We start from the raw sequence: 27700 nt of genomic DNA on the forward strand, positions 1-27700 counted from the left end.
CAATGAGTTGAGGTTCTACGGGGGTTGCCTTCTGATTGGCCCAACTGCGGGGGGTTAGTCAGTCACACGTGATATTTATGCCTCAGGCCTTATATCACCCTTGCTCGGCCAAGGAGCGAAGACTTTGTTCACTTTCGCTTTAAAAAAGTGTGGATCTGAGGAGATTCTAGTATTTTGGCAAGCTCAATTGTCGAATTTCGCAGCTGGGACTATTTCCTGAGGTCAAATGTTGAGTCTGTGGAGTCTCCATCATATTTCCAACTACTCCGTGTAGGGGTCTCGACTCTCAACTGTATAGGCTCACAGCTACGCAAGAAAGGATTCTAGTTTATGCTCCATAGTTTTGCGTGAGTAGTTTCATTAGTTTGTATGAGTCTTCTAATTATTCATGGATTATCCAAGGCATCTGCTGGGCTAATCTCACTCGTGGTTGAGTTCGTGTGCAAGACTTCGCTATTGAAATTGATGAAGAGACATGTAGCTTGTACAACTTCCTGTAAACATGGCCTTCTCGATATATCAAAAAGCAAACCCTACCACCAAAACAGTAAAAAAGACAGCTGTATCTTAGGCCTACACATCGTGATAGGTAACTCGGCCGGGTAATATATATCACGGGCGTAGCTCAATCTCTATATCAGCGCGGCTGGAATTGGATTTGTAATGGAGCAAGCGTGGTAGTGAAAGTATCCCGTGTCTCTGTTTCAAATGCTTCCCCAGTTTCGTCAGGACCGAATTGAATGTGGAATAACTGTGCCAAAGTAGAAAGCGAAATGCGAAGACTCATCATCGCCAAGTTCTTCCCGGGGCAAGCATAGGGTCCTAGAGAAATGTGTTAGAGGTTCAACTGTGAATCTTATGTCGGCCAGTAGTTTACCAAGTACAAATGGAAAGAAAGGAGCGCCCTCGGAGCACATTTCTTTGCTCTCGGTCCATCGCTCTGGTACAAATTGTTTGGCATCGGTGTAGTATCTTTCATCCGTCTGAATCAATTGCACTGGAACGAAAACATTAACATCCCCGGGAATATACTCCTCATCAACCTGGATTCCCTCGATTGGGGTAACCCGGTAGCCACCCGTCATTATAGCAGGTCGCAGGTGAAGTGTTTCGTGGATAATATCGTCGAGATAAGTGACAGACTTAACCTTCTCGTATGACCAATCTTTTGACCTTCCTGGCATGGCTTCATCCAGATGGCACTGCAGCTTTGACAGTATGGCGGGATTCTTTGCCAGATAGTAGAGCGCAGATGCCGAAGTGGTAGCTGTAGTCTCGCTGCCAGCAACTATAACCACTCTTGAATCCTCATGAAGGGCAGCCTCAGTCGGAGCCGCAGAAATGTCCTTCTCGACATAGGCCTTCAACAGCCACGAGACAATATCCTGTGGGCTCTTGTTCATATCCCAATTCTGTACTTATTTATAAGTATCGTGGTTATATGTGCAAAGTCGAACTTGCGTACCTTTTGCTTTTGCTCAATTTCATCTCCACACCACCGAAAGAAACTAGAATATCCAGACGCCGCTCCTGGGATACGGCTGGCAAGGTTCAAAAGCCAAGGAACATGACCCAGTATCCCGAGAATAGCCATATGGTCATGAACGCCTCTGATCGCCGGATGCTCCATGCCTGTGGCCAGGTTGTTAAACTCTTTTCCAAACCCAACATTTCCCATGATATCAAAACCGAGAAACATGGACCATGCACTAGCATCGATAAGCTGACCTAGGCTGCTTTTAATATAAGAAGCAAGCTGGTCTACCTTGCCCTTAACACGTGGCTCATAAGTCGCAAGAGCTAGTGATTAGTTAATATTGTTACCAAAAGAAAGGACTTAAGACCAAAACAGCCCTACCCACCTTTGATGCTGAAGCTACGATCCCATGCCTTGCGGCGCTTCCGATGATCCATTATATCGCGCGTGTGATGGACCGAACAAAATTTGGACTCCGTCGACACTTGAGCATAATATGTTGACTTCAAGCACTTGGACTGGGGACCGAATATCAACGGTACTGCAGATTTGCGAACAATACAGATTTCTCGCGGTCCTAAATAAAGCAAGTTTTCAAATCAGCCTAGTTTTATGCACCCACTATCATGTCAGACTGACCAGTTCGAATAAAATCCCCGTAGGTGCTGTGCAGCTTCTCAACTTCCACATTATATTGAACCTTTCTGCCAGCAAGGTAGGCATCGTAAAAGCGGGACAATTTAGAAAGCACAGGGCCTGGAAAACGATGAAGACGGTGGAAGAATAATCGGTAAACTCCAATACTGGACGTAAGGCCCCCATTAAATGCGAGGACAATCCAGCCCACACGCAAGAGTACTTGCGGCAGCGTAAAGTTTGTGACAGAGATATATGCGAGCGTGATCAACAACAGTGTCACAGGATACAGACTAAGAAGTCCATAGAGATATTCCTCTACGGGCAAAGTGCGGAAAATTGAAACATGAGATAGTAATCCAAGACCCGCCGCAGAAAGCCCGAGACTGAGAAAATCTGTGCTCAATGCTCGATCGAGTCTCTCCATGGAGAACAGTGATAATAGGGAGGACGGGGCATGAGAGGAGAAAGACAACACAGACTCCCTCCAGACCGCACCATGCCGGCTCTGTGTTCTATAGGTTCAAATAATGATAGCAGTATGGATTGGTGCTGGATGGAGAGGCTGCCGCAGGGCCGAAGATATTTCGCCCCCAAAGATCAGGCCCCACGAAGATATCGCTGAATGGCAGTTCAAAGGAGCCATATTACAACCAAGTGGAGTATTTATGCAGCTATTCCCTAGCGCTTTTCATGTCTCGGTCTTACGTCCTTCCTTTGGACTCTCGTTCAACCCTCCGATAAATACCCTACGTGTATATCCCTCTTTCTAGCTATTTTTCAAAATACTTCTCCCCAATATCGATACTTTGCTCGATTACTGCGAATTGTCCCCATAATGGCTAGACATTGTTTTACCTCCGGGTATCAAACGGACGGTTCATTAGCGTGGAATTCCCCGCTGTGGAGAGAGTAGATTGCATTGGGATTAGCACTTTTCGAAAAAGAAGTCATAATATTATCTGAAGAAATATTACAAAGGAGTAACAGAGACTTCTAATTGGTCTAAGATAAAAGAAGAAACAAAAATTCGACACCATTAAATCACCCACGTACTGTTAACGTGTCCTTTATTCCCCAAGAAGACCCTTCAAAGACTCAGCAGCTGTAATCTTGGGTGGAGCAAGGTCCAATACTGCTTTGCTCGTAGTTGAGGCTGTGCATTTTCCTTCCCATGATGTCTCCTGTGCATGCTTGACAGAAAAGATCACATTCCTTGATTGACGAGTTGGCGCAAAATTGAGCTCGTAAAGCACGTCAAGGAATGACATGTCCTTATAGGTAACATCCTGCACCTGCACACCAATATGCTGCTCAACCAATTCCACAATCTGCTTCCCGGTAATATCCTCTGGTCCATTGAGAACGTATTTGGCCTTGTTGTGCACAGCGACATCATCCTGGGACAAGAGACGAGCCGCAAAGACTCCAACCTCGGAAGCATCGATCAAACCGACAGGCGCATCTTCCGATGCCATTAATCTAAGAGTTCCCTGTACTCCAGTGTTGCGGTACTCTTTGATGAATTCCACAGCACTCGAAAGGGCGAAAGATGTAAAGAGGTTGGGCTGGAGTGAAGTCCACTGTAGGTTGCTGAATTCGGGCGAGCTCAGGAGAGCCTCGATTGCCCAATGTGTACGTGGATAGTAAGCGGGACAATCTGGACGGACGTTCGCGGCAGTGGTTGAGATTCGGACAACGTATTTGACTCCGGCGTTTAAGGCAGCAATGTAAAATGTAGACTCTTCGGCGAATTGATTTGGGTCATTGTGTGATGCAACGAATGCCCTGGTTACTTGATGTTCACGGAGCCAGTCAGGGGTGATTTCAACCCAGTTTTGCTCTATCACTTCAACTCCAGGCAGTTTGGCAAGCTTTTGGGCCACTGGACTCTTCAAGGAACGAGTAAGAGCAATGATGCGGTGCTCAGACAAAGTGTTGCTTGATTGGAGCAACTTCGGTAGGTTTTCAACGACAGCCTGGCCAGTGTTGCCAGTGGCACCGACGATGAGAATGGCGGGAGTCATGGTGAATCGAGAAAGGTAGTCAAATTGTTAGACAAGAAAGATATTCAGATGAGATGAGATGTGTATTGTCAACGAGGTACATGCAGTGAACTTATACCCATGGCTAGGGCAATTTATAATATATTAACTACTCCGTATGTAAGATTAAATTACTAAAGAAGACGCAATTGGAAATGTAATAAAATGGATGATTGCAGGAGGCCGGATGTGGGATACCGGTGGGAGACCGGTGGGATGCCGCGCGGGATACCTAATCAGCCAATAGCCGTCGGGACCCTTCGGGATATTAACACGTCATGCTTCACATCCAGTTCTCGACCTTATGGCAAGCCTAAGAAACCAATTAGATCTCCAATCTCCATCCAATTCCCAAGCCTTCAAGTGTCACTTTCCTGGCTGCAACGCCAGTTACCGGCGCAAGGAGCACCTACACCGCCACGAAGGAAAACACATTCAACAGGCCTTTCCATGTTCCAAATGCGGTCGAGAATTTGGCCGAAGGTATCTAATGTCTTCTTATACTCATTCTCACAAACACCCACCCTAATCTCGAAATCAGTGACACACTTCGACGCCATGTCCGTCAGCGTCATGGAATAATTGAACCTCTCAAGCGAGCACAGCGAGCTTGTGAGAGCTGTCATGCAGGGAAATCACGATGCGAAGGAGGTGTGCCCTGTGATGAGTGTACACGTCGTAAGATTCAGTGCTCTTTCGACAACGCTGCTGGTACGGCGGAAACCCAATCTCCCAGATCCGCAACACATGACACATCGAGCGTGGAACATGATCAGCCACGGTCACAGAATACAGAGAAGACGGAGCAGTACATCCGTCTTTATTTTGAGACTTTTCATCCCTCCTGGCCATTCATCCACGAAGGATCATTCGACATACGTCGTGAAGCGCCCTTCTTGATCCAGTCAATGGTTGTTATAGGCATGTGGTCTACCAAGGAACAGTCTGCGCAGTCTGCAGCAATGGAGCTACATGGCAAACTTGACTTGGCTATTCGAGATCAAAGGGTTCGTGTTACTAATTCCCCCACAATATGCCAGCTTTACTAAGGCTCGGTAGGGAAAATGGGATGCCTCCGAGTCAACTGCAGCTTGCAGTACCTGTGTCTGGCCAATAGCAACATACCAGGCTATCTTATTACATATCATCTTCTCGTTTGTTGTTAGCAGCCGGGCTGTTATCGATTTCGACTTGAAAATCTCTCTTCCCCCAGCTGATATGGAATTACTCAAAGCTCTTGTTCGGAGTTGTCGAAGGCTAGGGATGTTCTATTATCCGAACATTCTTGCTAAATATGAAAAAACGGATCTGGAATCGTTCATTTGGGTTTGCATTGAGGAAATCAAACGATTTAATATAGCCTTGTACAAGGTTTGCGGGAAGGCACGCAGTATAACAGACGAAAGCCACGATGGTACTGATTCAGTATGGTCTTCGCTAACCGCAGGTGAGCTTCAGTTCCCACTGCCGAGCAACTGCTCTTTGTGGAATGCTGTTAGCCGAGATGAATGGACGGCTCTTTCCAACGGAGACAAGCTTGTTTCCTTAGATGATACCTGCGAGGAGAGATGGATATCTAATTTTGCAGAGGTATTAGAAGTTTTTGTATTATAGAATTTAATGATTTGAGCTTTGGATAGAGAGGCATCTTCAAGCCTTTTATTTCGCGGTGCATCTGATACTCAAGCGAACCAATCTTGGAACGTCAAAAATCCAAATCAATCTGGAACGACGTTGTTCAGGCAAAAGGTGACTGAAAAGGGGACAGACAGACCAGACTTGACAGAGGCGCATGGTCGTTTTTCTAGTCGCTCGTAGCTTTCCTCTTCTCTTCACACATCTCAATGACTTTTCCCAAATATCTACTCCATCTCGTAGATAATCTCTAACACTGCCCCAGCCTGTCTTAGTCTCTCTGCAACCTCGGTGTGACCTCCCTTTACTGCTAGTCGAAGCGCATATCTACCGCCAGAAGTAGGAGGATTGACCTCGGCTTTAGCTTCCAGCAGTCTCTCAACCACTTCGAGGTGACCTCCAGCTGCTGCTGCCTCAAGTGCTGTATATCCATCAGCAGAAGCAGCAGCATTGACATCAGCTTTTGCTTCTAGCAGTTTCTCCACCACTTCAATGTGACCTCCCTCTGCTGCCGCTTGAAGTGCTGTTCGTCCCGTCAAGCCACTAGCAGCAGCATTGACATTGGCTTCTGCTTCTAGCAGTCGCTCAACAACCTCCAGGTGACCTCCTCCTGCTGCTGCTTGGAGTGCAGTGCGTCCTTCCCTGTTAATCGGAGTATTAACCTTAGCATCTGCCATCAATAGTCGTTCAACCACATCGAGATGACCCCCGCCTGCTGCTGCTTGGATTGCTGTGCGCCCTTCCATCGAAGTTATAGAATTGACCTTAGCTTTTGCTTTCAATAGTCGCTCAACCACCTCGAGATGGCCCCCACCTGCTGCGGCTTGGAGTGCTGTGTGTCCTTCCCCGTTATCGGGAATATTAACCTTAGCGTTTGCCTCCAATAGTCGCTCGACCACTGCGAGATGACCACCGCCTGCTGCTGCTTGGAGGGCCGTTTGTTCTTTCCCTTCAACGGGAGTATTGACCTCGACATTCGCAGCCAATAGTCGTTCAACTACCTCGAGGTGGCCTCCTTCTGCCGCTCCTTGAAGCGCTGTTCGGTTATCTACCCGAGCAATCACATCCATCCCCTCTCGGAGTAAATCATCGACTGAAGCAGCGTCTCCTTCTCTCACAGCATTGAACAATGCGTATTTTCTTATTTCGAGAGAATTGCCGATTTGTTGAATGATCAACTTAGTGAAGCGACCGCGATCTTGAATTCTGGCGTTTTTAAGGATGTCAAGTTTGACCTTTTCAGTCAAAATGTCCGACTCGTTCTGCGCGTAGTATAAAAACAACGTGAAATGACCATGCGTCAAAAGCCACTGTATCGCTCTTGGTATATCGTTTCTTTCGTCGTCAGTCTGATCCGTTGACTTCCATGGTCTGTGTGCAAGAATAATATCGCCGTCTACACAACGGCTAAAGAATTTCCACATCTGAGTATCCGCAGGGCTCAGGTCTGTCACATGGTGGACCCAACAAGAGCGCGCGTAGTCGAGAAACTGGAAGTCCCGATTCTGGAGGTCCTTATCGAGACGTGAAGGCTCTAGATCCTTGAACAATTTTCGAGATTTTCTTTCTAACTCTCGGGCGCTGAGATGCCGCAAGTGCTGACGATGGGAAAGTAACTTCATGGCCATTCGACTGGTATCATTTCGTGAACGGTATATCGGGGTGATTCCAAGTTGAATAGGGGTTATTGGAGTGTTCGAGCCCTCGGTGACCTTGGCTACCTGTCGTCTGAAAGTAGTGAAGTCGAGATAGGTCATACAAAGTAAGCCGAGATGCTGATCGAGATTCTTGATATCGAATTCGTCTGATAACGAATGCTTGATGCTGAAAAGGTGTTGTTTCACACTATGATGGACATAGTGCACGGTGCTGTCCTCTTCATCCACGGAGACTAAGCCACAGCAATTACGCATGACCTTGTTCATGTCATTGGGAAATTTCTGGCTGTCAAGAGAAGTTTGTCCCGGGCTCAGACTCAAGGCTTCCTGGTACTCCATGACTGTCAAAGATCGTTTTACCACGCCACAGAATTGGAGAGTTGCAATCGCATCCTTTGCTGTTGTTCCACTCCGGACTCGATGTAGCTTTCGATCGAAGATTTCAGACAGCCCACGTGGCAGATGGTTTAATACCGCTAAGATGTCATTGTCACTCCCCTGTGCGCATAGCTCTTCTATCAAAAGACGCGTCCAGAGGAACCTGTTCAAATCAAATTATTAGCGGTTATTCATGATCAAGTCCTCCTGACTTACATTCCATTAGATCCATCATGAAGTGCGTTGGATATGCTCATGATAAGTGTCGGATCCCCCAGCTTCAACTGTTCCTCATCTAGGCAACGACCGAGAGTCGTCGCAATGTATTGGTCCATGTCAGACTCAACTTTTCTCTCAGTCACGGCAATTTTGCAGTTAGGTTGGATTTTTCTGAACAACTGCCTTTCAAGCCCAGGGCGACCAGTGCAAAGGAGTTTGAGCCCCTTAACGCGAGTACTACAGAGTTTCGCTATGCCTTGCGCAACCTGTTGAATCTCGCTACCGTCACACTCATCAAGACCATCGAGGACGATATAATATTTCTTGTCATCTTTGAGGTGAGTTAATAAGAACTGAATAGTCTCAGCCGTATTGAGATCCCGGCTATCCTCATATAAGCGTTGTAGACTATGGTTTTCCGCAGCCTCGATCTCTGTGTCCAACAATTGACGAGCAAGACTTCCAAAAATGTTTCTCGCTGACAGAGATGCTTCATAGTCGGGCGAACAGAAGTAGTAAGATATAATATCGCCAGGCTCGCGGGACGCATGTAGATGGGCAACCACATTTGACATAAGCACCGTTTTACCCACCCCCAGAGTACCAGAGCACCAGAGAATGTCTGTATCCCAACGGTCTTTCCAGTGAAGAAAGAGTGGTTCCTTCTGTAGCCACTCAGCTGTAGAGGGAACACGTTGCCGTGAAGCTTGTTTCCAAGGCTTATCGTAATCGATGCTAGAAAGACTATCTCTGATTTCAGATTTCAATTCCGCAGCTTGTCTTTTCACACTGTCGAGTCGCGACTGTTCCGCCTTAGCGTACTCATTTCTAGACTCTTTATGGAATCTCAAAGTGTGTCGACGGAACGCGGAGTTGCCGCGGCTTTCACGCTCAAGAAGACCTTTAGCATCCGCGTTAGCCTTCTTCGAGGCATATGACAGCTGCAGCTGTATATCCTTCACAGCTTCATCAAGCTGATCTAAAAACCGTTTGAATTCGGCCTCGAAGGGATTCCAGATTGAGGATAACATCTGCGTAACAGGCGTCCGTTTTGAGATCTCAATGATCTTGATGCATAACTGGATAATGACGGCATAGTAATCACATAAACTACGCTTGAGACCAACGCAGCCGGGGTACAGATGACCGAATTGCTGATATGTCGGACATGACTTGCCGATCGCCATAATCATACTCGTGACTTTGTCAAAGTACGATGCGATATTGCTTGCTGTCAAAATTGCCGTCTTGATGCCTCCCCATACTAGAGCAGCGATTTGAGGATTGGAACTGACAAATGTATCCACAATGCTACTAAACTGTTGTGTCGCCTGTAGAAAGGTGTGCAATCTTGGCGCTACACATCTTCTTGCCGTGCTATTTTTGTTGGAATCGATCTCTGCGACGAATGCGATGACGCTCGCGGCATCTGGCTTCGTAGTACTTGTCTGATACTGTTGCTTTTGGTCGTCTGTCAGGATGTCCTCGAATTGCACCAAGGCTTGCTTGAGAGATAATGTGGGGTCCGGCGCCCGTATTTTATTTGAATGATGTGAGATTGCAGAAGACATTGGGGGTTCTATGCATCCGGTTTAAGGAGACCTGGAATTGCCTCTGTGAATTATAGATAATAGACAAGGCCAAGTTCAATTGAACAAAGGAATGCCCCAAGTGAGGAGGGGAGTGGCTGTGTTAGCCACACTGCCCTGTTAAGGCAGCGGGCGAGAAGTGTCTCGCGCATATTCACGCTAGTCGTAATTATTGTATTTGTTTCAAATGCATACATGGTGGAAAGGTAGGCGGTAGCAATTGAACTCGCCTATAGGTCTTGATATTGCATGCGTTAATGAAGGTCATCCTAGACCTCCGCAAAACCCATAAATCCCACAACCCAACCCAACCCAACCCACTAATGGGCTAGGTTTTGGGCCTGGGTCGGGTTGGGCCTTAAGGCCGAGCCCATAGCCCACTGCTGGTTGGGCTTTGGGCCTGGGGTTCGGGCCCATTTGTGGGCTGTGCAGAAGTCTAGGTCTTCCACAGTATGATTATCTCGTTTATGGCTCTTTCTGCCCATAATCTCCACCGGTCAGAATGTAAATGATGCAGAGTAGAAGAGGGAGAGAAGAGTAGTTAGTAGTCGGGATAAATGTAACAATGAAATCCTAATTCTCATTATTCTCTTCATCACTATCAAAGACTTCCTCATCGTCATCATCTTCTTCTTCCTCCTCATCACCATCTTGATAATCCTCATCTTCTTCCTCATCCTCCTCTTCCATAGCAGCATCCAAGTCCAGAACCTCATACCGCATAGCATCCCCATACAAAACACAAATAGCGCGCCGTCCCTTCCGTCCATTAACATCAACATGCATAGGTCGCGCCTTGGGGCCATGCAGAGCAAAGCGATGTACAAGGACGCCCACGTGAGGTGATTCAGGCGAGAGATCTAGTGTTGTAGCCGATGTAGTAGGTTTGAGAGCGGATGACATGCTATCACACTCAATGTAGTCAAGCACCAGAGGTAGTTGGTCGGCTGCCTCGCTTTGGGGTTGTGTTGAGGCGGGCTGGAAGGGGAAGTTGAGGAGACTGGAAGATCCTTCTATTTGATAGATTGTTAGATCGTGGATATAGATAGAATAGAAATGTGATATTTCATGACTTACTGCCGTCGCGCCAAAGCACCATAAGTGTGTTGTCATTGACGAATTGGAGTTGGCGGGCTTCGCCGTTTTGGAGGTCGAGGATTGCGAGAGATGTACTTCTTGTTGAGCTGACGCCGCCGACTGAGTTGAGGACGACGCGGTAGAGATAGACTAAACGGTATAAGTGACTGGAATTTGAACAGTGATTTTGTACGAACCTCGATTTTTTGATGTGACTGATCGCGTGGCGACGTATATCGAGCAAGGATGGTCTTCCATGGCATCCTATGGCGCAAGTTAGTTAGTGTAGGACGAAAGCAATCTATGTCAAACTCACCTCGTAGCAGAAAGTCAAATCGGTAACCTCTTGGTCGCAGTCAGAGTGAAGCGTCAAAGGTGAGCGATGGAGAATTCCCCTGCGTTGAGTCAAGGCAATATCTGCGAAGACCTTCTCAAACTGGACTCCTAGACGTCTCGTCAAGTCATTGAGCTTAGGCGTCTCGACCGATGTACCATCACCACCTTTCTCCCGAGCCTCGCGTTGCTGCTGAAGCAGTGACTTGTATGTGTCGAAGAACGAGCGGTCGTGGCCACCTGGAAGCCACTTATCAGCGGGAGGAGCAGGGGGTGGAACAACTCCGATCATCGGGAGTTGGCGGATGAAGTTCCGTAGAGCACTCTTGGTCAGTGCACCTTTGATATACTTCACAGTAGGAGGGACATCAAACAAGTCTCTCTTCTCCTGCATCTCTTCTAGTGTTTGCGACAAGGGGTCGCTGTTAAGAACCTGAATTTCTTGGCGAAGCCATCTGGAGAAAGCGGCGAATTGACCCAGTTCCTCGTTGGCATGAGTGAGAACACGGTGCGCAAGAAGATGGAGACAGTCAAGTGTCTCCACAATGGCATTGAGTTTGGTCGTGTCCAGGCCAAGGACATCACTTAGCTTATGGAATTTAGATAATCCAACCAATCGACTTAGAAGCACCTGACTGCGTTCCAAGGCTGGAAGGAGACATTCGTGTGTCAGTCGTCGGATATTCTCATAGCCACCCGAGACAGCCTTATCCCATCGCTTGTGGCCCTGTATCGTTCATTAGCAAACTATCTCCCAAGTAGCAAGGCTCACATACTCTATCTCCAACAATATCAATGAGGAACTCTTTCATGGGCTCAAAGCAATGACCAGTGACCACCAGGTGATAGATAGCAGTGATAAAATCACACTGGCATTTCTCCCGCAAGTCCTCATTAACACTGCGCAAGAACCGCGCAGGAAGTTCCTGGGCATTCTTCCACTCAAGCTCAATCTGCCGCTGCACCTGACCAATATACCGCAACAAATTCTGAAGCTGAGTAGTCTTCGACGCAAGAAGAGACAAATACCTCCCAGACTTCGTAATAAAGCGAAGGTCCATAGTAACAAGCTCAAGCGGACCTCGAGTATCTCCCTTGGCCGGCGATACCAGCAGAGCATGTGTAGAGCTTAAAGGATGCGAGGCATGCCGCAAGATACGACACGAGTCGGACACACCCGTGGAGCTTCCCACAGGGAAAGAGCCAATCTCAAAGCAATCAAATATGCGCAGGTGGACGGTTCCATCGTTGAACCCGACAGAAAGCACATCGACCGAGTCATTGGTATCCCTCGAAGAATGGAAGATGGCATCGAGGGACGCCCGCGAGCTAAAGACGTCGTCTTCGCCTCCTGTTGCAGGCAGAGTGCTCAGCTTTGGTAACGAGCTCTCAATATCCAGCAAGGCAAGTTCCCTCGGTAAATCTGCTTTAAGCATCTCAGTCGCCTTGGAGGGATAAACTCCTGGGGCTAAAAGGTCGTCGACGGATATCTGGCCCGCGGACTCATCCAAATGCCGCTGTGCGGCTTTGCTATCAGTGAAATTAACGCCCCACCCGACGCATGTGGCCTTGGGTGTCGCTTTTTCATTGGGATTGGAGTCCTCTTTCTGCTGGTAGGTCTGGTAGTGGTGCACCGTCTTCCCAGTGTACGAACTGATGATGCGGAGTGAGCCATCTCCACACGCGACAGCGAGGAGGCGACCTGGTGTAGTGTTAGTAGATGCGTGGTATCAACTAGCAAGGCGATAAAATCTGATTATAGACAGATACACGTAGTAAAGCCCGGCGAAGAAATTCAAACTCACCATTCCCCTTCCATGCCATCCCTCTAATCTCGCCATCCTCTTCATCCTCGCCCAGGTACGGATCTCCACCAAAAGAACCCCCGAACACGCGCTGTCCGTTAAGTCGGAATACGCGCAGTTCCTCGTCCTCGGTTGCCAGCGCTATCAAGTCCATCGTGGGACAGTACGCCACGGCCTGCGCCTTGCATTTTGCTGGTAGGGACTTTTCCCCGACGGGGGTCAGTTGGGGGCCCTCGGCTGCCATTATGGGTGTTTCTTTCTCAAGATAAATAGCACATTCAGCCCATTCTTATTTTGGAAACATCAGAGGTTCAAGAATTGAGGTGTGGCGCTGTTCTTTTTCGACTGAAGCTGTTGATCGCGGGTGGATACAGAGGGATTCTTGGCGCGTTTTGGTGTTCCAATCTGTTGGTATGGGACTCACCAACTTCACTCTGGAGTTTATACTGGCTTCTACTATCTACTTAGGGTTGAATTTATAAATTGGAAATCATTTTCTTTCAATGTATGTTCTTTGATTTTATCTCTATTGAGAGCTAAATGATATGTGCGGAGTACAGAGCCTCCATACTGACGACCAGCGCCAGTAATATAATAGAAACAATAAAAATACGAGATGAAAGTCTCTGATGGGAATTCTCTCATCAAAATGGAGCCCCATCCATGTCAGCCTGGATCAAATTCTTCAGATAGCTGAGCTCATCAATCAACTCCTGCATGGTAGCATTCCCTTGGAACGAGGCATTGCTGCGACGCGAGCGAATGCGCTCAAGGGAAGTCTCGCTCACTTTTCGCTCTGCGATAGAGAGATTTTGCTCCATATCAGAGCCTCTGGGGACTTCAGGGAGCAGAATCGGGGAGCCATTGGGGCTGCGCGACAGCGCGAGAGCCTCCATGGATTCAATGGCGCTAAATAGGGCAGCGTGGCGCTTAGGGTTGCTTTCCACTTCATCCATGCTATCGATGCCCAGACCGGAACAGTCGAGGCCGGGTGTGGACAGGGAGACGGTGAGTTCAGGGAGATCGATGCTCCAGGGAGGGAGTTCTCCGGATGCTGAGTTCGGAGACGAGGGTTTGGAGTAGACAGTGAGGTGGGGTGTATTTGGGTCGGTATTAGTTGCGCCATCGCCAGACTGTGAGAGGTCGGGTGTTCTCCATCTTTCATCGGCCGACTCATCCTGGTGCTGGTCTGATGCGGAGGCCGATGTCATCGATTCGCGCGGGTTGTAGTCGGTCTCGGTGTCCGTGCTCCATTCAGAGAACCGGCTGCATTCAGGCACCACGGAGTTGGTAGAGTCGATTGTTGTTGCTGTCATGCTGGAGAAGTAACTGCGCGGGATCTCGGCATCCATCGCCTTGTCTCTCTCGTCGATGGCGCGAACGGCTTCATCCATGACTGATGATGGTGTGTTTGGGAGTGTAGGGAGCCTCTTTTCTTTAGTGAAGCCGGCAGTTGGTGTGGGTAAATCACCAGAGCTAGCGATATCTTTCAGAGCTTCCCTGATGGCACGATTTTCGTCAAATGCCGCGGTACTTCCGTTTGCGCTGCGGGAAGGACTGCGCTTTCGGGGCTCCGGACGCGTCTGCACTGTGAGAAGACGGCCCGGTGTCGTCTCGCCAGCGCTTGTTTTCATTGCGCGGCGACTTTGAATGGTGGAGGGACCAAGTTTGTCGGAAGAGCTGGATGGAATCGCAATGCCAGCATTGACCTTGATTCCAGGGATATTGCGACGGTTTTCAATTTCTTTCTGCGGCGGTACCAGTTTGGGAGCATTCACTGGTTGCACTGGCTCGAGCTTTCTATCCGCTTCGGCGGGTTGCCTTAAAGCAGCCAGAAGGGCTCGAGCCCTCGGAGGAGACATAGAACGTGAATCTTTCTTGTGGCCCTTGCGACCGTTACTCCATGGCTGAGATGCACTCCGATAAATTCCAGTCATCGGAGATCTGCTCGAGGAGTGCGCGTGGCTCGGCTCACGGTGGGCTGGTGCAGCTGTCTGAAGTCGAACAGGCTGGGGCGGCGGCTTCCGCGGATTCATAAACTTGTCTTCTGGGTTCATGGTCCGAAGATATTCGGAGTTTTGGGAACTGCCACTCGCCGAGCGTCCATGTGAGTAGCTGTCGGGTAAAATGATAGGGACATGTAACACATTCATGGGCTGTCCTGGAAGAAGCGGGCACATTGTGGTCGTTGGCTCTGCCTCGTTGTAATACTCTATATCATCATCGAGCAGGTACTATTTTTCTTCATTAGCTCTGTAATCTCATATCCGTGAATATAAGCCTCACATAATACCAGTATGTACCACCCATCTTCAGACCCCCTGTTCGCCATTGAGTCTTGTCTGGTCCATCGCCTATCATATCGGTAAAGGTGTGGCATCCTTTCCAGTGTCCCGGTCCGACTCGCTTGTCTCTTTCCATCACATATTGCTTCGAGAAATTATCCCATGATCCGAGCAGCTTAACCGATCGGATCTCCGGTTTGGTAATCCTGAATTGCGGTTAGTGCGTGGCGATATCAATTGCATTCGGCACACTCACAGTAGGAAAGTCATGAGGGTAGTCGAGATCATCGCAAAGTAAGACAGCAAGAAAAAGAGTAAACGAGAGGTAATAGCACAGATAAAAAGCAATAAATCACAGAAAGAGAATGCAGAACAATGCAAAATAACCAAAGAAATGCTAAAAGACAGAATCCCAGTAGAATACACGCAAATGCAAGGCAACAAAAGGACAGTCTATAATCAAAAGAAAATAGGCCAGAAGCCCGAGCTCATATAACAAAACAAGGCTCACACTAGCCCCAACACAAAGCCAACTCCACAAAGGCGGTTCTATAATTACAGCCAGTTGGAAGTTGTGCCTGTTTCAGGTTCGAGTGACAGGTCTAAGAATAAATGGTTTCAGGTGTATTCGGGGGCAACGCCGTACAAAATCACCACAAATCCATGGCCTGGACAAGCCCGGAATCAAATGAACAAATAGAGACGGGGGATTGCTTCTAGGAACCGCGACGTAATTTCCCCGACGACAGTGCAAAGCGACAAGGTTGGCCAATGAGAGGGGCGGAATAAGGAAGCGCCGACCACTCGGGTTGGTGATGTTCCTGCGTAGGGGCGGCGCTAAAAAGAGCTGCAGGGTGATAATTTGAAACAGGGGAAAGAAAGAGAATTGAAACGAAAAGGAAACGGTTAAAGACTCGGAGAGGAAAATCAAGAGACAAATAGGTTTTGTGGAAGATCGGCGCGGGGATAATTTGATGATCCAAATTGAGTGGAGTTAAGGGTTTTTAATATTTTGTTGATCAAGATAATCCAAAGTATAACGAAGGGGAGAAAACAAATGTGATTTCATATGTATTCCTCGTTGGATTATGTGGCTTACGATCGTGAGTTCGTCGATCTCTATGCAACGGAGTACTCCGTTCGCACAATTAGCTTGAGGTTAGTGAGATTAGTTTAGATTAAATTAGATTAAATTGGTTTTGATTTAGGCTAGGCTACATTTTACATCTGGTGAATATATCCGAGGACTAGTAAATAGAGTAAGACTATATTATTATAATAAAAATATCTGTACAGAGTACAGAGTACAGAGTACAGAGTGCAGAGTACATACAGGAAGCAGCAAGGGCGAAGAGCCATAACCTGATTTAAGCGCTTAAACAACACACTAAGGAATTTCTCCACCAGGTTTCTATTAATTCTCAGTTTCATATTCAAATGTAAATAATAAAGTAATATGCCTAAAATCAAACTAAATCTATACCTTCTTCCTATCCAACCTCTTATTAACAGCCCCAAGCACAGCCTTCAAAATCCCATCCCCCTCTAACCTCTCCCCATTCCGATTCTTCCAAGAAACAGTATCAACAATATCCCTCAAATGTAAATCATTACACCGTTTCCCAAGATCCTCATCCAATTCCTCCAAATACTTCTGAGCCATCTTATCATTCCCAATCTGAAAGAATTGAATCCCAACCTGCCACGGAATAGCACAACAAGGTCCATCCAACTTCCTAGCAGTCTGAATAATAACACTCTCCGCATCATCCGTAAACTCCCCATCAGTAATCGTAATGATATTAATCGGTGTAACCGACTCTATCTTCCCCCGGTCCAAACTAAAAGCATGATTCTGCGTTCTCTTCGCCCTCTCCGTCTCGACTACCAGATCCACATACGGACCCAGGATATCACGGAGTCGACTCCCGGCTGCTGTTCCGCCGGCGGGTCTGACGGAGGCGAAGATCTCGCTGACTCCTTGCGCAGTTCGGATGTTGTAGTATCCGCCGCCGAATTGTGGACATTTCGAGTTGGAGGTGGTGTAGTTGGGATTGTAGTTGGGGTTTGAGCGATGGTTGATGAAGTAGATATCGATTCCCTCTTTGTCATATGCTGTGCAGACTGGAGCGATTGCTGCGATGGCTTCTCTAGCTTCTTGCCAGGATTTGCCTCGCATGCTTGTGCTGTCGTCGACTAGGAAGATCGTGTGGAATTCGCTGAGGAAGGCGAACTGGGAATCGGATTCTGATTCTAGTTCTTCCGGGGCACTGACTTTGATCGTTGGGAGCTCTGTGTACGGTGGTGGGAGGTCTGATGATTGCTCCAGGGAATTTGTATTGGAGCTACGTGTGCGACCTCGTGTCCATGATGGATAATGTGTTGGTGAGGTGGCTTTTGTGGTCGCTGCTTTGCGCTGCCTGCGTTCTTGTCGATGGCTGGATGAGAGGGAGTGCCATATAGACGTCTTTTCGGAAAACCCCATAGCTGAAGAGTGTATATGGTTTAGACAAAGTGTAGATGAGGAAATATCTGATAGACTGTCTTAGAGGCTAGTCAGATCCTTAAATGGTATGTTCCAAACAGAGGATTTGATTCAGGAAATCACGGTCTTTATATCTACTCCGTACAAGTCCGACATCAACCAGGGGCTCGGCTGTGGAACTATACAAAAAATGGATATAGGGCAGGCCAAGGCACACTTGGGCAGTCAATGACCAACAAAGTTTTACCCTAACGCATTGGTCAAGAATCTAGAAATCAGCCCGAAGGATAAGGCACAAAATCACTTCGGAAATTACAAGGCAGATTGCTTGATTTGTAGCCCTATCATAACTGACAGGGGTAAGCAATCTGGGAATGTTACTCATTGCCATATACTCCGTACAGCCACCACCCTAGGAGCCGGGCAACAGTTAGGTAAAGGAGTCATCGGATGGTTCCAATTTAACCAATCATAGCATACATTTTCTGTGGGTTTTAAAGCGCACAGACAAGGTCCCTTTTGACTGGTGGCGGAGCGAACACCACACAGCCCCGCATACGGCAAATGGAGCACAGGGCGCAGCGTAGTCATCACACGAGGATGACCTCGGGAACTAAAGACCCATGTTAATGTTCTTTCTAGAATCCTATTGGAAGCTATGACTATATAGAGCCTCTAATATTCTTTTGATTGTTTATTAGAGACAGTTGGTGATTCATAATAATAATCAGAACACGAAGCGCCCTAATCCCCTTAGGCTATAACACAAAAAAATACGCAAATCATTAGACATGTACCTAGGTATTAACGCTGTTGGTGCAGGGTAATAAATAACATGAAGGAAAGAACTTGAAAGTAAGGAACAAATGTATCAGTCGCTTTATACCCCGAGGCAAATATCTCCTTTGTGCCCCAATTGAACTAGATATCGCCTTGTCAGATCACACCAACTATACACTTCAGTCCTCTTCCTCGGTCGCAGAATGTAAAACACCAGGATCAGCAGCGACAATATCCGCCACCGCTAACGCCTGATCAATACCCATAGTGTTCCCAATCATTTCCAAACACTTGACCACCCAACGGCGCAGCCCATGTCCGGGTTTCTCAACCACTCCAGCCACAAACAAATGCCAGAGGAGCACAAGACCCCCAATATAACTTTCAGGCGGCGGGAGATTAGGCTCACTCTGTGCCTGGTGGGCGTTCAAGTGAAATGGCACACTACGACAGATCTCCACAGCCAACCGCCGGATCGTTGATCGTAGCGTCCTGCAGTGTAGACGGAACTCTTCGGACAACGAGGCCAGCGAGGAACTGTCGGATATTTGCCGGACGCGCGAAAGGATGATTTCGCTGACAATAATCCGGGCGCTGCGATATTGATTCCACGAATTACAGACCCACTGCGTTGGATACACGTGGTACTGGTCGTCATAAGGTGATATGCCTCGGAATTGCTTTTGGAAGGCAAAGTCGAAGCGAGATCTTACATGGGTTGTATATGTGAATTCCGGTGGAAGAGCTGCCAGCCAGGCAATTAAATCGGCTTCGATGGCTGACGCTGTTGATATGATTTCCCGGTCATCTTTGTATGTACTGGTGCTGATGTCTGCGCGAAGGTTCGATAGTTTGGCAATTATCATTGTTAGACGGTTACCGTGGGCTTCTGCTGGCTGCTGGAGAAACATTGCGAGTTTTGTGCATTCGAGCAGTGACTCGGGCACTCGTGCGTCCCGCTGTAGACAACTGATGATCTGTTGAGGGGTTAGCTTGAGATCGAAAGGGTGGTTGATGACACTCACAATCTGATACCGAAGGTGCAAAAACAAGAGGAGACCGGCATTAGTCTTGAGTTGCTCGGTGCCCCGTATATTGAGCAGGGCTGTTGCTCCATTGATATGGTTGGTCCAACTTTCAATATTACTCGGGGCTCTCGATGTGACCACCTATAAACAGGGGGTCAACAACCATCTGCGGGGTCGAGAATACAAAATATCTTACTTCATATATGGCAAGCAGGATGACGGCGCCTAATGTTTGATTGGTTTTCGCCTCCTCTATGTCGGCTAGAGCGGCGTTAAGCAATCTCAAAGCAGTTCCATACTCCCGACTGGCTACATCTCTAAGCGATGGTAACCGTCTTACTCGCGAGAGCATAGCCGTGGCAGAAGCAACCACGCTTGCCTGCATGGCTCTTTGGCTTGGCGAGCCCCCAGGATGCAACAAAAAATGGGATATCGTATCACTATTCCAGAAAGTGTTGGGGAGGGCATTGGATCGCAGGAAATAACAGATTGCTTCATATTTGGCGGTTTCGAGCTCATACGACGGCTGAACCTCCAATGGGAAATTTCCGAGCTGTCGCATAAGATAGATATGCTGTGGATCGGAGTTGAAATCAAAGTCCGGATCCACTGTCGTACTGAGCTCAGACCGCACTGGATTCCTTTCTGGGATTGCAGTGCGAGGCGATCGCTCCGCTTGTTTATTCTTATATGTTGCCGCGATCGCCTTTCGGACTACCGATTTGCTTTCGTCGCGGAACATTAACGACAGTTGATCCCGATATCCGGGGCAGTCCCGCTTGGCTCTGGTGCATTGCGAACAGGCCGGTTGGGCTTGGTCACACCGGATCTTCCTCGACCTGCACTCGCCACATCCTTTGCTTGGTTTACCACAGTATACCATATTCTGCTGATAAAGTATTGTACATTATCCACAAGTATGGAGTAGAAAAATTGGAAGTCATTAAGGCAGATGTTGCTCAGCCCCATCTGGGCCGCGCTTAACCGCTTCGGGTATGCTTTGCGACCCCAAAACTCCGTTGATCTTACTTAATTACCTTGGAGCTACCTAGGTACATAAGATAACATCTGATAAGGCCAGTGAACAAAAGTCCTACGATATATTCCGTGTAGAAACTAAAAATCACCATGGGCTTGTGTCTGGGGCAATAAATGGGTGGCATGTACAACATAATATATATCCCGGTCCATGCATGAAATATACCCCACCAGAATATTAAAGATCCGAATAGGATTATCGACTACTGTTATTAGTCCTTTTGAGTCAACTAAAGTATCCACATCGAAAGATCCCATGAACTAGGTTGGTCCGAGGTATACAGACCCATGAGCACGGCCAAGATGAGGTATGGGACCTGTATTCTTGGCAGTGGAATTGTTATTGAGTCCTCTATAAATAGTTCTGAGTATGATATGTTTGATAACAGAAATGCATCCAACTTGTAGGGTTTAATCCGTACACACTCGTAATATACTCATTTGAGTTGATAGACACTATGCCGAATGCAAGTTCCAAAACGCCACACTCAAAGAAACAAGACCCTAAAAACTTTTGCTTTAAATTCTCCTTTATTGTATTAAGTATCGAAAGCTCAAGATGCATCCGTAGCGCTTTGTGGCTGTTACTCTGTCGCCTCGGTGGAGGCTCAAAACTCAGCATCGGCCTGGTTCACACGCTTCCTCTTCCCCCTAGAGTGTCCGCGGGAGTCCGACTCCTGCTGCACAAATGCATTGGTTCCATCATCATGCCATTCGCTAAATTCCCACTGGATTGAAGTCGATTGATCATCACTGACTCCCATACCACGCCGAGAACGCATCAAACGACCCAGGCGGCTCCCTTCTACCATCTCTTCGAACCAAGGGATTCCCCCCGTTCTACCATATTGTAGACTCCTTGAGATATTCGGAGATTCATTAGATGACGGAACAATAACCGAAGATGAAGCGGTCTCTGAGGCTGGTGCTAGATCAGATGAGGTCGAGATACCGGCACGGGGAGCTTCCTCATCAAAGTCTTCAGGAAGTAATCTTAAATCGTCCAGTGCGCGCTGGTCATCCGCTAGCAGACTGCCAATCGCCACTGACATAAAATTAGATTCTTCAATGGGTTCCTCCGTCCAGAATGTCAAAGGTGTACCGCAGTAGCCACAAAAGACGCGCTGGGTCTGGGGTGCATGGCGTGGCGAAAAAATGCGGCGAATGGAAGTGTGAGATTCATCTGGGAAGAAGGACTGAGTGTGGGATTGATACCAGGCAAGAGGAACTCGGAGCCATGCTGAAAGAGGTGTGCCATGAAATAGACCTAGGATTCGATATTAGCCGGGAGATCGACAGGCTTGGCTTGGATTTACTCACGATTGTCTCGACTGCTGTCGAAGTACACTTGGGCGTGATCTTGCACGTCGTCCGGAATATTGATTTGGTATGCATTTCGACCGCAAGAGCATGAGCCGCGAAGCGGCTCGAATTCCATGGTGGCACAAGACTTCGGCGTTGGTGATTTGGTAAGGGTGGGCTAGAGCCTGAATGGTTATAGATGAGAAATAAGCGACCAGACAACCGTTTCGTCTAGTAGAAATTTCTATTTAGAGCGAAAACGATCCTTGTTAGAAAAAAGGCGTAGGGATTAAGTTACAAGGCGTGAGAATAAAATTGACATGAAATAAAGAAAAAGCAAGATGTGTTCATTGGACCCTCTCTATGACGTTTAGAGGTCGCCAAGGCCCGTTCCCGGCCTCCAGTTTACTCCGCATTGGGCTTGGGCCTTATCGCTTCCTATCGGTTTCCCGCTTCTCCCTCCTTTCATATTCTTCCATTGTTTACTTGCGATCACATCCCTCATACATGCCTTGCCTCGACAGAGACCCGGAACAACAGCGATAGCGGTTAAACTTACCAATCCAAATTGCGAGCTTCGAACCCTATATATCCTCGGCGCATCTACCCCACGCCCTCATCTCCTCTCAGAATCCCCCAGTCATCAAGTGCCACGATGAATCCGGACTATGACCATGATCGGTCGTCCTCGACACCGAATGGTACATCCAAGCAGGGATCTGCCCAGGACAAGGATAAGCCTCGCCTTACCGATCAAGAAAAAAAGAGCAATCACATTGCCTCGGAGCAAAAGCGACGCGCGGCCATTCGCGAAGGCTTCGACCGCTTGACAGAACTAGTACCTGGTCTGGAGGGCCAGGGGCGGAGTGAGAGCATCGTTTTACAAAAGACTGTGGACTTTATTCACGTGAAGCTGCAAGAACGCCACGATCTTATCGCAGAGATCGAAAGCAAAGGCGGCCGCGTGGACGACTCATTCCGCCCAACATGATTCTTTTCCCCTCGGCATCTCATTGCGCTTTCGATCGGAATTTTGCGACCCCTGTTCCTATCCGCTGGTCGAAATGTGGGATCTGGGGTCACAGGCATGTGCCGAGGTCCGAGCGGTTTTCCTCGAATCTTCGACCACATGGACTTTATACCCACACTACGAATCTCTTTTCCTTGTCTATCCATTCAAACCCTATTTACGAACGAGATCTTCGAAATGATCAACAGCGGGGCTTTCTCGTTATCTGACAGATCTGGTCTTCGCATATAATTCGATGTCAATCACACATCTTCCACCGCGTTCAGTGGGCTGAATGACTGCCAATATGGTGCCACACCATTTGTATTTCTTGTCTTTGTACTTCTTCTGACTATTGTACATTGAAGTTTTCTGTTTCTGGGTTGTTTCTGCTCCTGGGTACCAGAATGTATATGGTCACGGCTGTTGCTGCGAAGCAACTGGGGCGTTTTTCTTTCCCAACGGCTAGTCTGAAATTGAGTTCTTTTCAGCTCTTAATGAGCACACACATGGACCTCCTTATTTCCAACCAAAGTCGGAATTTTTGGACCGACCCGTACTTTGGATCATCACGTGGATAGGGTTACGGAGAATAATTGTAGTGCGGTCTCGGGTTGCCAACCAGATATGAAAGGAGCATATCTTACAGGTCCAGAAAATGAGATAAAATAATTGGTCAATGCAGCGGTGACAAAGTGGTCTCTCAATATAGACATTGCACATGTGTTTTATGGGTTGCTACGGCCATTACATCGATGTATAGAGTTTCGGCTTACCGCCTGGTATCTGCCGGAGAAACCGAGCCATTTCAAGGTGAAGCAACACACACTCTACATTCTACAAAATCCATAACATAGAGCATCTTGTGGACAGTCGGGATCTGCAATTGAATATCCATACATATACTTGCAAGGTCGATCAACTTCACACAACGACCATTTGCATCGACAAGAAAACGGAAAGCGCAGCTGATTCCCCGCATCACATTTCTGCCCGCAACATCCACGACACTCAAAACACCACAACCACAAAACCACCAACATGACAGACTCCAAAGAAGCTCTCCTGTCCCACGCGGAAGTATTTGACACTCCCGAATCCGACCCACCCCCAGCCTACGACAAACCCATCCCCAAAGCCCGCGGGGCACCACTCCCCCGCCCGCCACCCCTCAACCTCCCCGTCCTAAACAACCTCCGCAGCCAGCGCGTAATCCTAGCCTCCCAATCACCACGTCGCAAACAAATAATCTCCTTCCTGGGTCTCCCAAACATCGAAATCATCCCCTCAAACGCCGCCGAAGACCTATCCCACAGCCTCGGCCCATTCGAGTATGTTCTCGCAACAGCAACGAAAAAGGCCCAAGCAGTCTACGAGCAAGAAATAAACAACGAGGCAAAGGGTGAACCAGCCCTAATCCTAGCCGCAGACACGGTCGTCGTCGACCCGTCTACCGGCATCATCCTCGAGAAACCCCGTTCAGAAGCACACCACCTCGCCATGCTGCGCTCGCTGCGTGATGCCGGGACTCACAAGGTCTACACTGCACTTGTGGCTATGGCGCCGTTAGCTAGTGCGCGCGACCCTGGGTACGCGATTGAGAGTACGGTTGAGGAGACCTCTGTGCGGTTTGATGGGGATGTTACGGATGAGTTGATTATGGCTTATGTGCGTACGCGCGAGGGTGCGGATAAGGCTGGTGGGTATGGATTGCAGGGGCTTGGGTCGATTCTTGTTGAGAAGATTGATGGGAGTTATGATAATGTTATTGGGTTGCCGCTTAAGGCGACGCTCAAGATTATTGAGACTGTTATGCGGAGCGCGGATGATGATGAGGGGTTGCTTGAGGATGATGAGGAGGAAGATGAATGAGGGATTGTTGGTATGAGGTCTTAGGATCTCTTGTTTGTTAGCCTTGTCTGTTTATGTCTTTGCACCATCATTACAAGGGAATTAGAAATTAAAGGACTAGAATTCATGTTTAAGGGAACGGTCTTATCGGATAGAAACACTGTATTTATGTATGCCATATTAAATACCTACTGCTAACAATCTACCGCATATTTTGCTATATACTGCAAAGTACACAAAGAATCCGGCTATAGATCTACGTAGTACACATAAAGAGACAAAAAGCACCAAGGATGTCTTCTCGTACAAGGGTTATATTCCGTTCTTTTTTCTATAGCTCAGAAACAACCCCAAGCAGCAGGAATCCGGCACCGACCAATAAATTCGGGCTGAGAGACAAAAGAAAAATAATCAACAACATATACAGAGGCGGAACGGAACGCCTGGATAGACCAGAACCAAATCGGTAATCAGTGGGAAAAAAGGAAATAAAAAGACAATATGTCTGAAAAAAAGAACCGCAGCAACACTCTATGCTGTCCAGATACGACGCAGAGCCTCAGTCACACCAACATCGTTCGTCTCGAACTCGTACAGACCAACAGCGGTGGTGAGGGTGAACGCGCGCAGGAGCCAGTTGCAGGTGGCGCGGAACTTGGGCACACGGGAAGGAGGGAAGTAATCGACAATGGCGGCCCTGGTAGAGATATGTTAGATTGCGATTTCCGGATTGCAGATCTGGAGAAGATCGGAGGGGAATAGCGGGATAGCGCGGGGAAGCTCTTACTGGAATCCGATGTGCGAGTGGGCGACAATCAGAGAGCACAGGATGGCGTCCATGACAGGGTTGAGGGAGCCGGCGGCGAAGGGAGCGACGCTGAGAGGGACCAGGCCGACGCAGACCAGTCTGGGATAGATGTTAGTCGGGTTCTTCTTTTTCATCGCGCATGTCGGGCTGGTCGGAAAGAGTTGAATAGGTCGGCATTGTAGTGCGCGAAAAGGAGCACAAACCTCTCAAAAGTCCAGTGGTAGCTGCCCTCAGAGGGGTGGGTTTCGGGAATGGGAGCAGGGTCGTTCACTATCGGAACAGGTTAATATCGAAGAATCCACGGGTGGTATTGCGATTCGATGGGAAGCATTGTTTAAGCGCTGAGAGCAACGGAGACTATATATCTCCACATATTGCAGGCGGTTTTATACTCAATGCTGTCGAAAGCGAGGGGAGGGCCGGGATAGGAAAGGCGCGGAAATCACATACTGGTTCCCTCAACAGTCTCTGTGTCGCGAGAAGCACGTTAGCAACTACTCATAAATAACACCCAATAGATCTCTCCATTGGCAGTAAGCCTCGTGGCAGGACCTCTACTTACGAGGCAACGGGGGCAGGATCTGCTTCTTAGCGGAGGCATGGAAAGCGACGACCTGCGACACGCCGACATTCTTCTGGAGGAAGGGCCGGGGGCCGAGAGTCTGTCGCAGCAGAGATGAGCGCGCGAATGAAGCCATTGTGAGTGGAGAGTATGGTCGTGAAGAAGCAGAAACGCCGTTCGAATACAAGCGGATGAAGTTGGAGACCTCGGGAGTCCGTCTCGGTATGTCATCCTTTTACGGGCCAGTTGATTGGTCGATGGCTGTCCGCCCAGCCGAAATTGGCCGATGCTCACATTTAGCCCTGCAATTATCTTGTCTACAAATGTATTTTTGAGGCATACATGGAGTTGATATTAATGTTGGTTCTATTGTATGTTCTTATTTTGTTATATGCAATGTTCATTTCATTTGCACTACTAATTCTCAAAGGTATTCATCTTATTTATATATTGAAGAGTCCTAACCGAGGTATGAAATACCTCCTATGTTTAAACAAAAAAATTAATGCTGCAGACATCCCATTATTTCATCAGTCTCATAAAGCACTTAGAACTTGAGGACAGCCTTGCCCAGGTTCTTGCCGTGGAAGATGCCAACCAGGCCATCGGCAGCGTTGTCAATGCCCTCAGTCTCATGGATGAGCACCTTGAATGAGCCATCCTTGATCCACTTCTGCACATTCTCCTGGTGCTCCTTGGCGTAAATATCACCCATGCCCTTATCACCAACGATGAAGCCGCGCATAGTGATACGCTTGACGAGAACATTGTGGATGTTCTTGATGGGGTAAGGGGCAGCGTTGTACTGGGAGATCAGACCGCAGACGACGATACGGCCGAAGTCCTTCATAGCATCGAGGGCAGCCTCGAGGTGCTCACCACCAACGTTCTCGTAGTAGATGTCAATACCCTCGGGGGCGAGACGGGCAAGGGCAGCAGCGGGCTTCTCGGTCTTGTAGTTGAAGCCGCCATCGAAGCCGAGAGTCTTGGTGATGTACTCGAGCTTCTCGTCGGTGCCGACGGATCCAATGACGCGCAGTCCCTCGTGCTTGGCGAGCTGGCCGACCAGCTGGCCGACGGCTCCACTGGCAGCGGAGACGAAGATGGTCTCGCCCTTCTTGGGCTTGCCGATCTCGTACAGAGAGGAGTATGCGGTCAAACCGGGCATGCCCAGGGGACCGAGGAAGACACGGATGTCCTCAAGGCCGAGGGGGTTATCCAGCTTCTGAATGCGGACCAGCTCCTGCTCGCCGAGGGCGATGTATTCTTGAATAGGAACGTGGCCAATGACCAGGTCACCTTCCTTGTAGGTGGCATTGTTGGAGCGCAAGACCTTGGCGACGGTGCGGCTGTCAATGGGCTTGTTCAAGGTGAAGGCGGGGGCGTATGACTTGATGGAAGGGTCGCGCATACGGCCGCGCATGTAGGGGTCGAAGCTAGTGTAGAGGGATTGCAGGACGACACCGTTGTCGGGAGTGGCAACGTTGGCATCATAAGCGGCGGTCTCGACGGCGACATGCTCCCCGGGAATGGGGAATCCCTGGGGGATTTTCTTAAAAGTGAGAGCCTTGTTGACAGACATTGTGTATATGTAGAGTATGAAAGATAAAGATGGGAAATAGGAATTTACTGTGAAGTGGGAGCTCTTTATATATGTATGACGATTGAGCTCTTCAGTGAAGCGGGGCTGTACCGAGGAT

General features: G+C 48.3%; 12 protein-coding genes across 12 annotated transcripts; 2 read left to right on the forward strand and 10 right to left on the reverse strand.

The window, feature by feature from the left end:
• Positions 1-637: 637 nt before the first annotated feature.
• PGRI_052170 (cytochrome P450) lies at positions 638-1914 on the reverse strand (the record flags this gene model as incomplete). The annotated part of the gene is made up of 4 exons (XM_040792930.1): positions 638-822; positions 878-1412; positions 1466-1800; positions 1863-1914. 4 exons carry the CDS (start codon positions 1912-1914, stop codon positions 638-640), a joined length of 1107 nt encoding a protein of 368 aa, XP_040644897.1.
• Positions 1915-3183: 1269 nt separating this feature from the next.
• Positions 3184-4140, reverse strand: PGRI_052180 (NmrA-like family protein; the record flags this gene model as incomplete). The annotated part of the gene is made up of 1 exon (XM_040792931.1): positions 3184-4140. One exon carries the CDS (start codon positions 4138-4140, stop codon positions 3184-3186), a length of 957 nt encoding a protein of 318 aa, XP_040644898.1.
• A 1880-nt stretch (positions 4141-6020) lies between these two features.
• PGRI_052190 (ankyrin repeat domain-containing protein) lies at positions 6021-9619 on the reverse strand (the record flags this gene model as incomplete). Its single annotated transcript, XM_040792932.1, has 2 exons — positions 6021-7992; positions 8046-9619. 2 exons carry the CDS (start codon positions 9617-9619, stop codon positions 6021-6023), a joined length of 3546 nt encoding a protein of 1181 aa, XP_040644899.1.
• A 591-nt stretch (positions 9620-10210) lies between these two features.
• On the reverse strand, positions 10211-13096 carry PGRI_052200 (uncharacterized protein; the record flags this gene model as incomplete). The annotated part of the gene is made up of 6 exons (XM_040792933.1): positions 10211-10650; positions 10715-10864; positions 10912-10978; positions 11031-11774; positions 11824-12749; positions 12853-13096. The coding sequence occupies 6 exons, from the start codon at positions 13094-13096 to the stop codon at positions 10211-10213; spliced, it is 2571 nt and encodes an 856-aa protein (XP_040644900.1).
• A 400-nt stretch (positions 13097-13496) lies between these two features.
• Positions 13497-15425, reverse strand: PGRI_052210 (uncharacterized protein; the record flags this gene model as incomplete). Its single annotated transcript, XM_040792934.1, has 3 exons — positions 13497-15086; positions 15139-15343; positions 15394-15425. The coding sequence occupies 3 exons, from the start codon at positions 15423-15425 to the stop codon at positions 13497-13499; spliced, it is 1827 nt and encodes a 608-aa protein (XP_040644901.1).
• Positions 15426-16614: 1189 nt separating this feature from the next.
• On the reverse strand, positions 16615-17622 carry PGRI_052220 (uncharacterized protein; the record flags this gene model as incomplete). Its single annotated transcript, XM_040792935.1, has 1 exon — positions 16615-17622. One exon carries the CDS (start codon positions 17620-17622, stop codon positions 16615-16617), a length of 1008 nt encoding a protein of 335 aa, XP_040644902.1.
• A 959-nt stretch (positions 17623-18581) lies between these two features.
• Positions 18582-20172, reverse strand: PGRI_052230 (uncharacterized protein; the record flags this gene model as incomplete). Its single annotated transcript, XM_040792936.1, has 2 exons — positions 18582-19571; positions 19627-20172. The coding sequence occupies 2 exons, from the start codon at positions 20170-20172 to the stop codon at positions 18582-18584; spliced, it is 1536 nt and encodes a 511-aa protein (XP_040644903.1).
• Positions 20173-21076: 904 nt separating this feature from the next.
• PGRI_052240 (uncharacterized protein) lies at positions 21077-21906 on the reverse strand (the record flags this gene model as incomplete). Its single annotated transcript, XM_040792937.1, has 2 exons — positions 21077-21735; positions 21789-21906. The coding sequence occupies 2 exons, from the start codon at positions 21904-21906 to the stop codon at positions 21077-21079; spliced, it is 777 nt and encodes a 258-aa protein (XP_040644904.1).
• A 519-nt stretch (positions 21907-22425) lies between these two features.
• PGRI_052250 (uncharacterized protein) lies at positions 22426-22761 on the forward strand (the record flags this gene model as incomplete). Its single annotated transcript, XM_040792938.1, has 1 exon — positions 22426-22761. One exon carries the CDS (start codon positions 22426-22428, stop codon positions 22759-22761), a length of 336 nt encoding a protein of 111 aa, XP_040644905.1.
• A 1059-nt stretch (positions 22762-23820) lies between these two features.
• PGRI_052260 (nucleotide diphosphatase) lies at positions 23821-24651 on the forward strand (the record flags this gene model as incomplete). The annotated part of the gene is made up of 1 exon (XM_040792939.1): positions 23821-24651. The coding sequence occupies one exon, from the start codon at positions 23821-23823 to the stop codon at positions 24649-24651; it is 831 nt and encodes a 276-aa protein (XP_040644906.1).
• A 510-nt stretch (positions 24652-25161) lies between these two features.
• Positions 25162-26136, reverse strand: PGRI_052270 (CybS family protein; the record flags this gene model as incomplete). Its single annotated transcript, XM_040792940.1, has 5 exons — positions 25162-25327; positions 25418-25537; positions 25642-25708; positions 25889-25906; positions 26001-26136. The coding sequence occupies 5 exons, from the start codon at positions 26134-26136 to the stop codon at positions 25162-25164; spliced, it is 507 nt and encodes a 168-aa protein (XP_040644907.1).
• Positions 26137-26547: 411 nt separating this feature from the next.
• PGRI_052280 (MDR family NADP-dependent oxidoreductase) lies at positions 26548-27582 on the reverse strand (the record flags this gene model as incomplete). The annotated part of the gene is made up of 1 exon (XM_040792941.1): positions 26548-27582. One exon carries the CDS (start codon positions 27580-27582, stop codon positions 26548-26550), a length of 1035 nt encoding a protein of 344 aa, XP_040644908.1.
• Between the last annotated feature and the right edge of the window lie 118 nt (positions 27583-27700).

This window comes from Penicillium griseofulvum (assembly GCF_001561935.1).
Source record: "Penicillium griseofulvum strain PG3 chromosome Unknown contig_84, whole genome shotgun sequence".
Lineage (NCBI taxonomy): Eukaryota > Fungi > Ascomycota > Eurotiomycetes > Eurotiales > Aspergillaceae > Penicillium > Penicillium griseofulvum.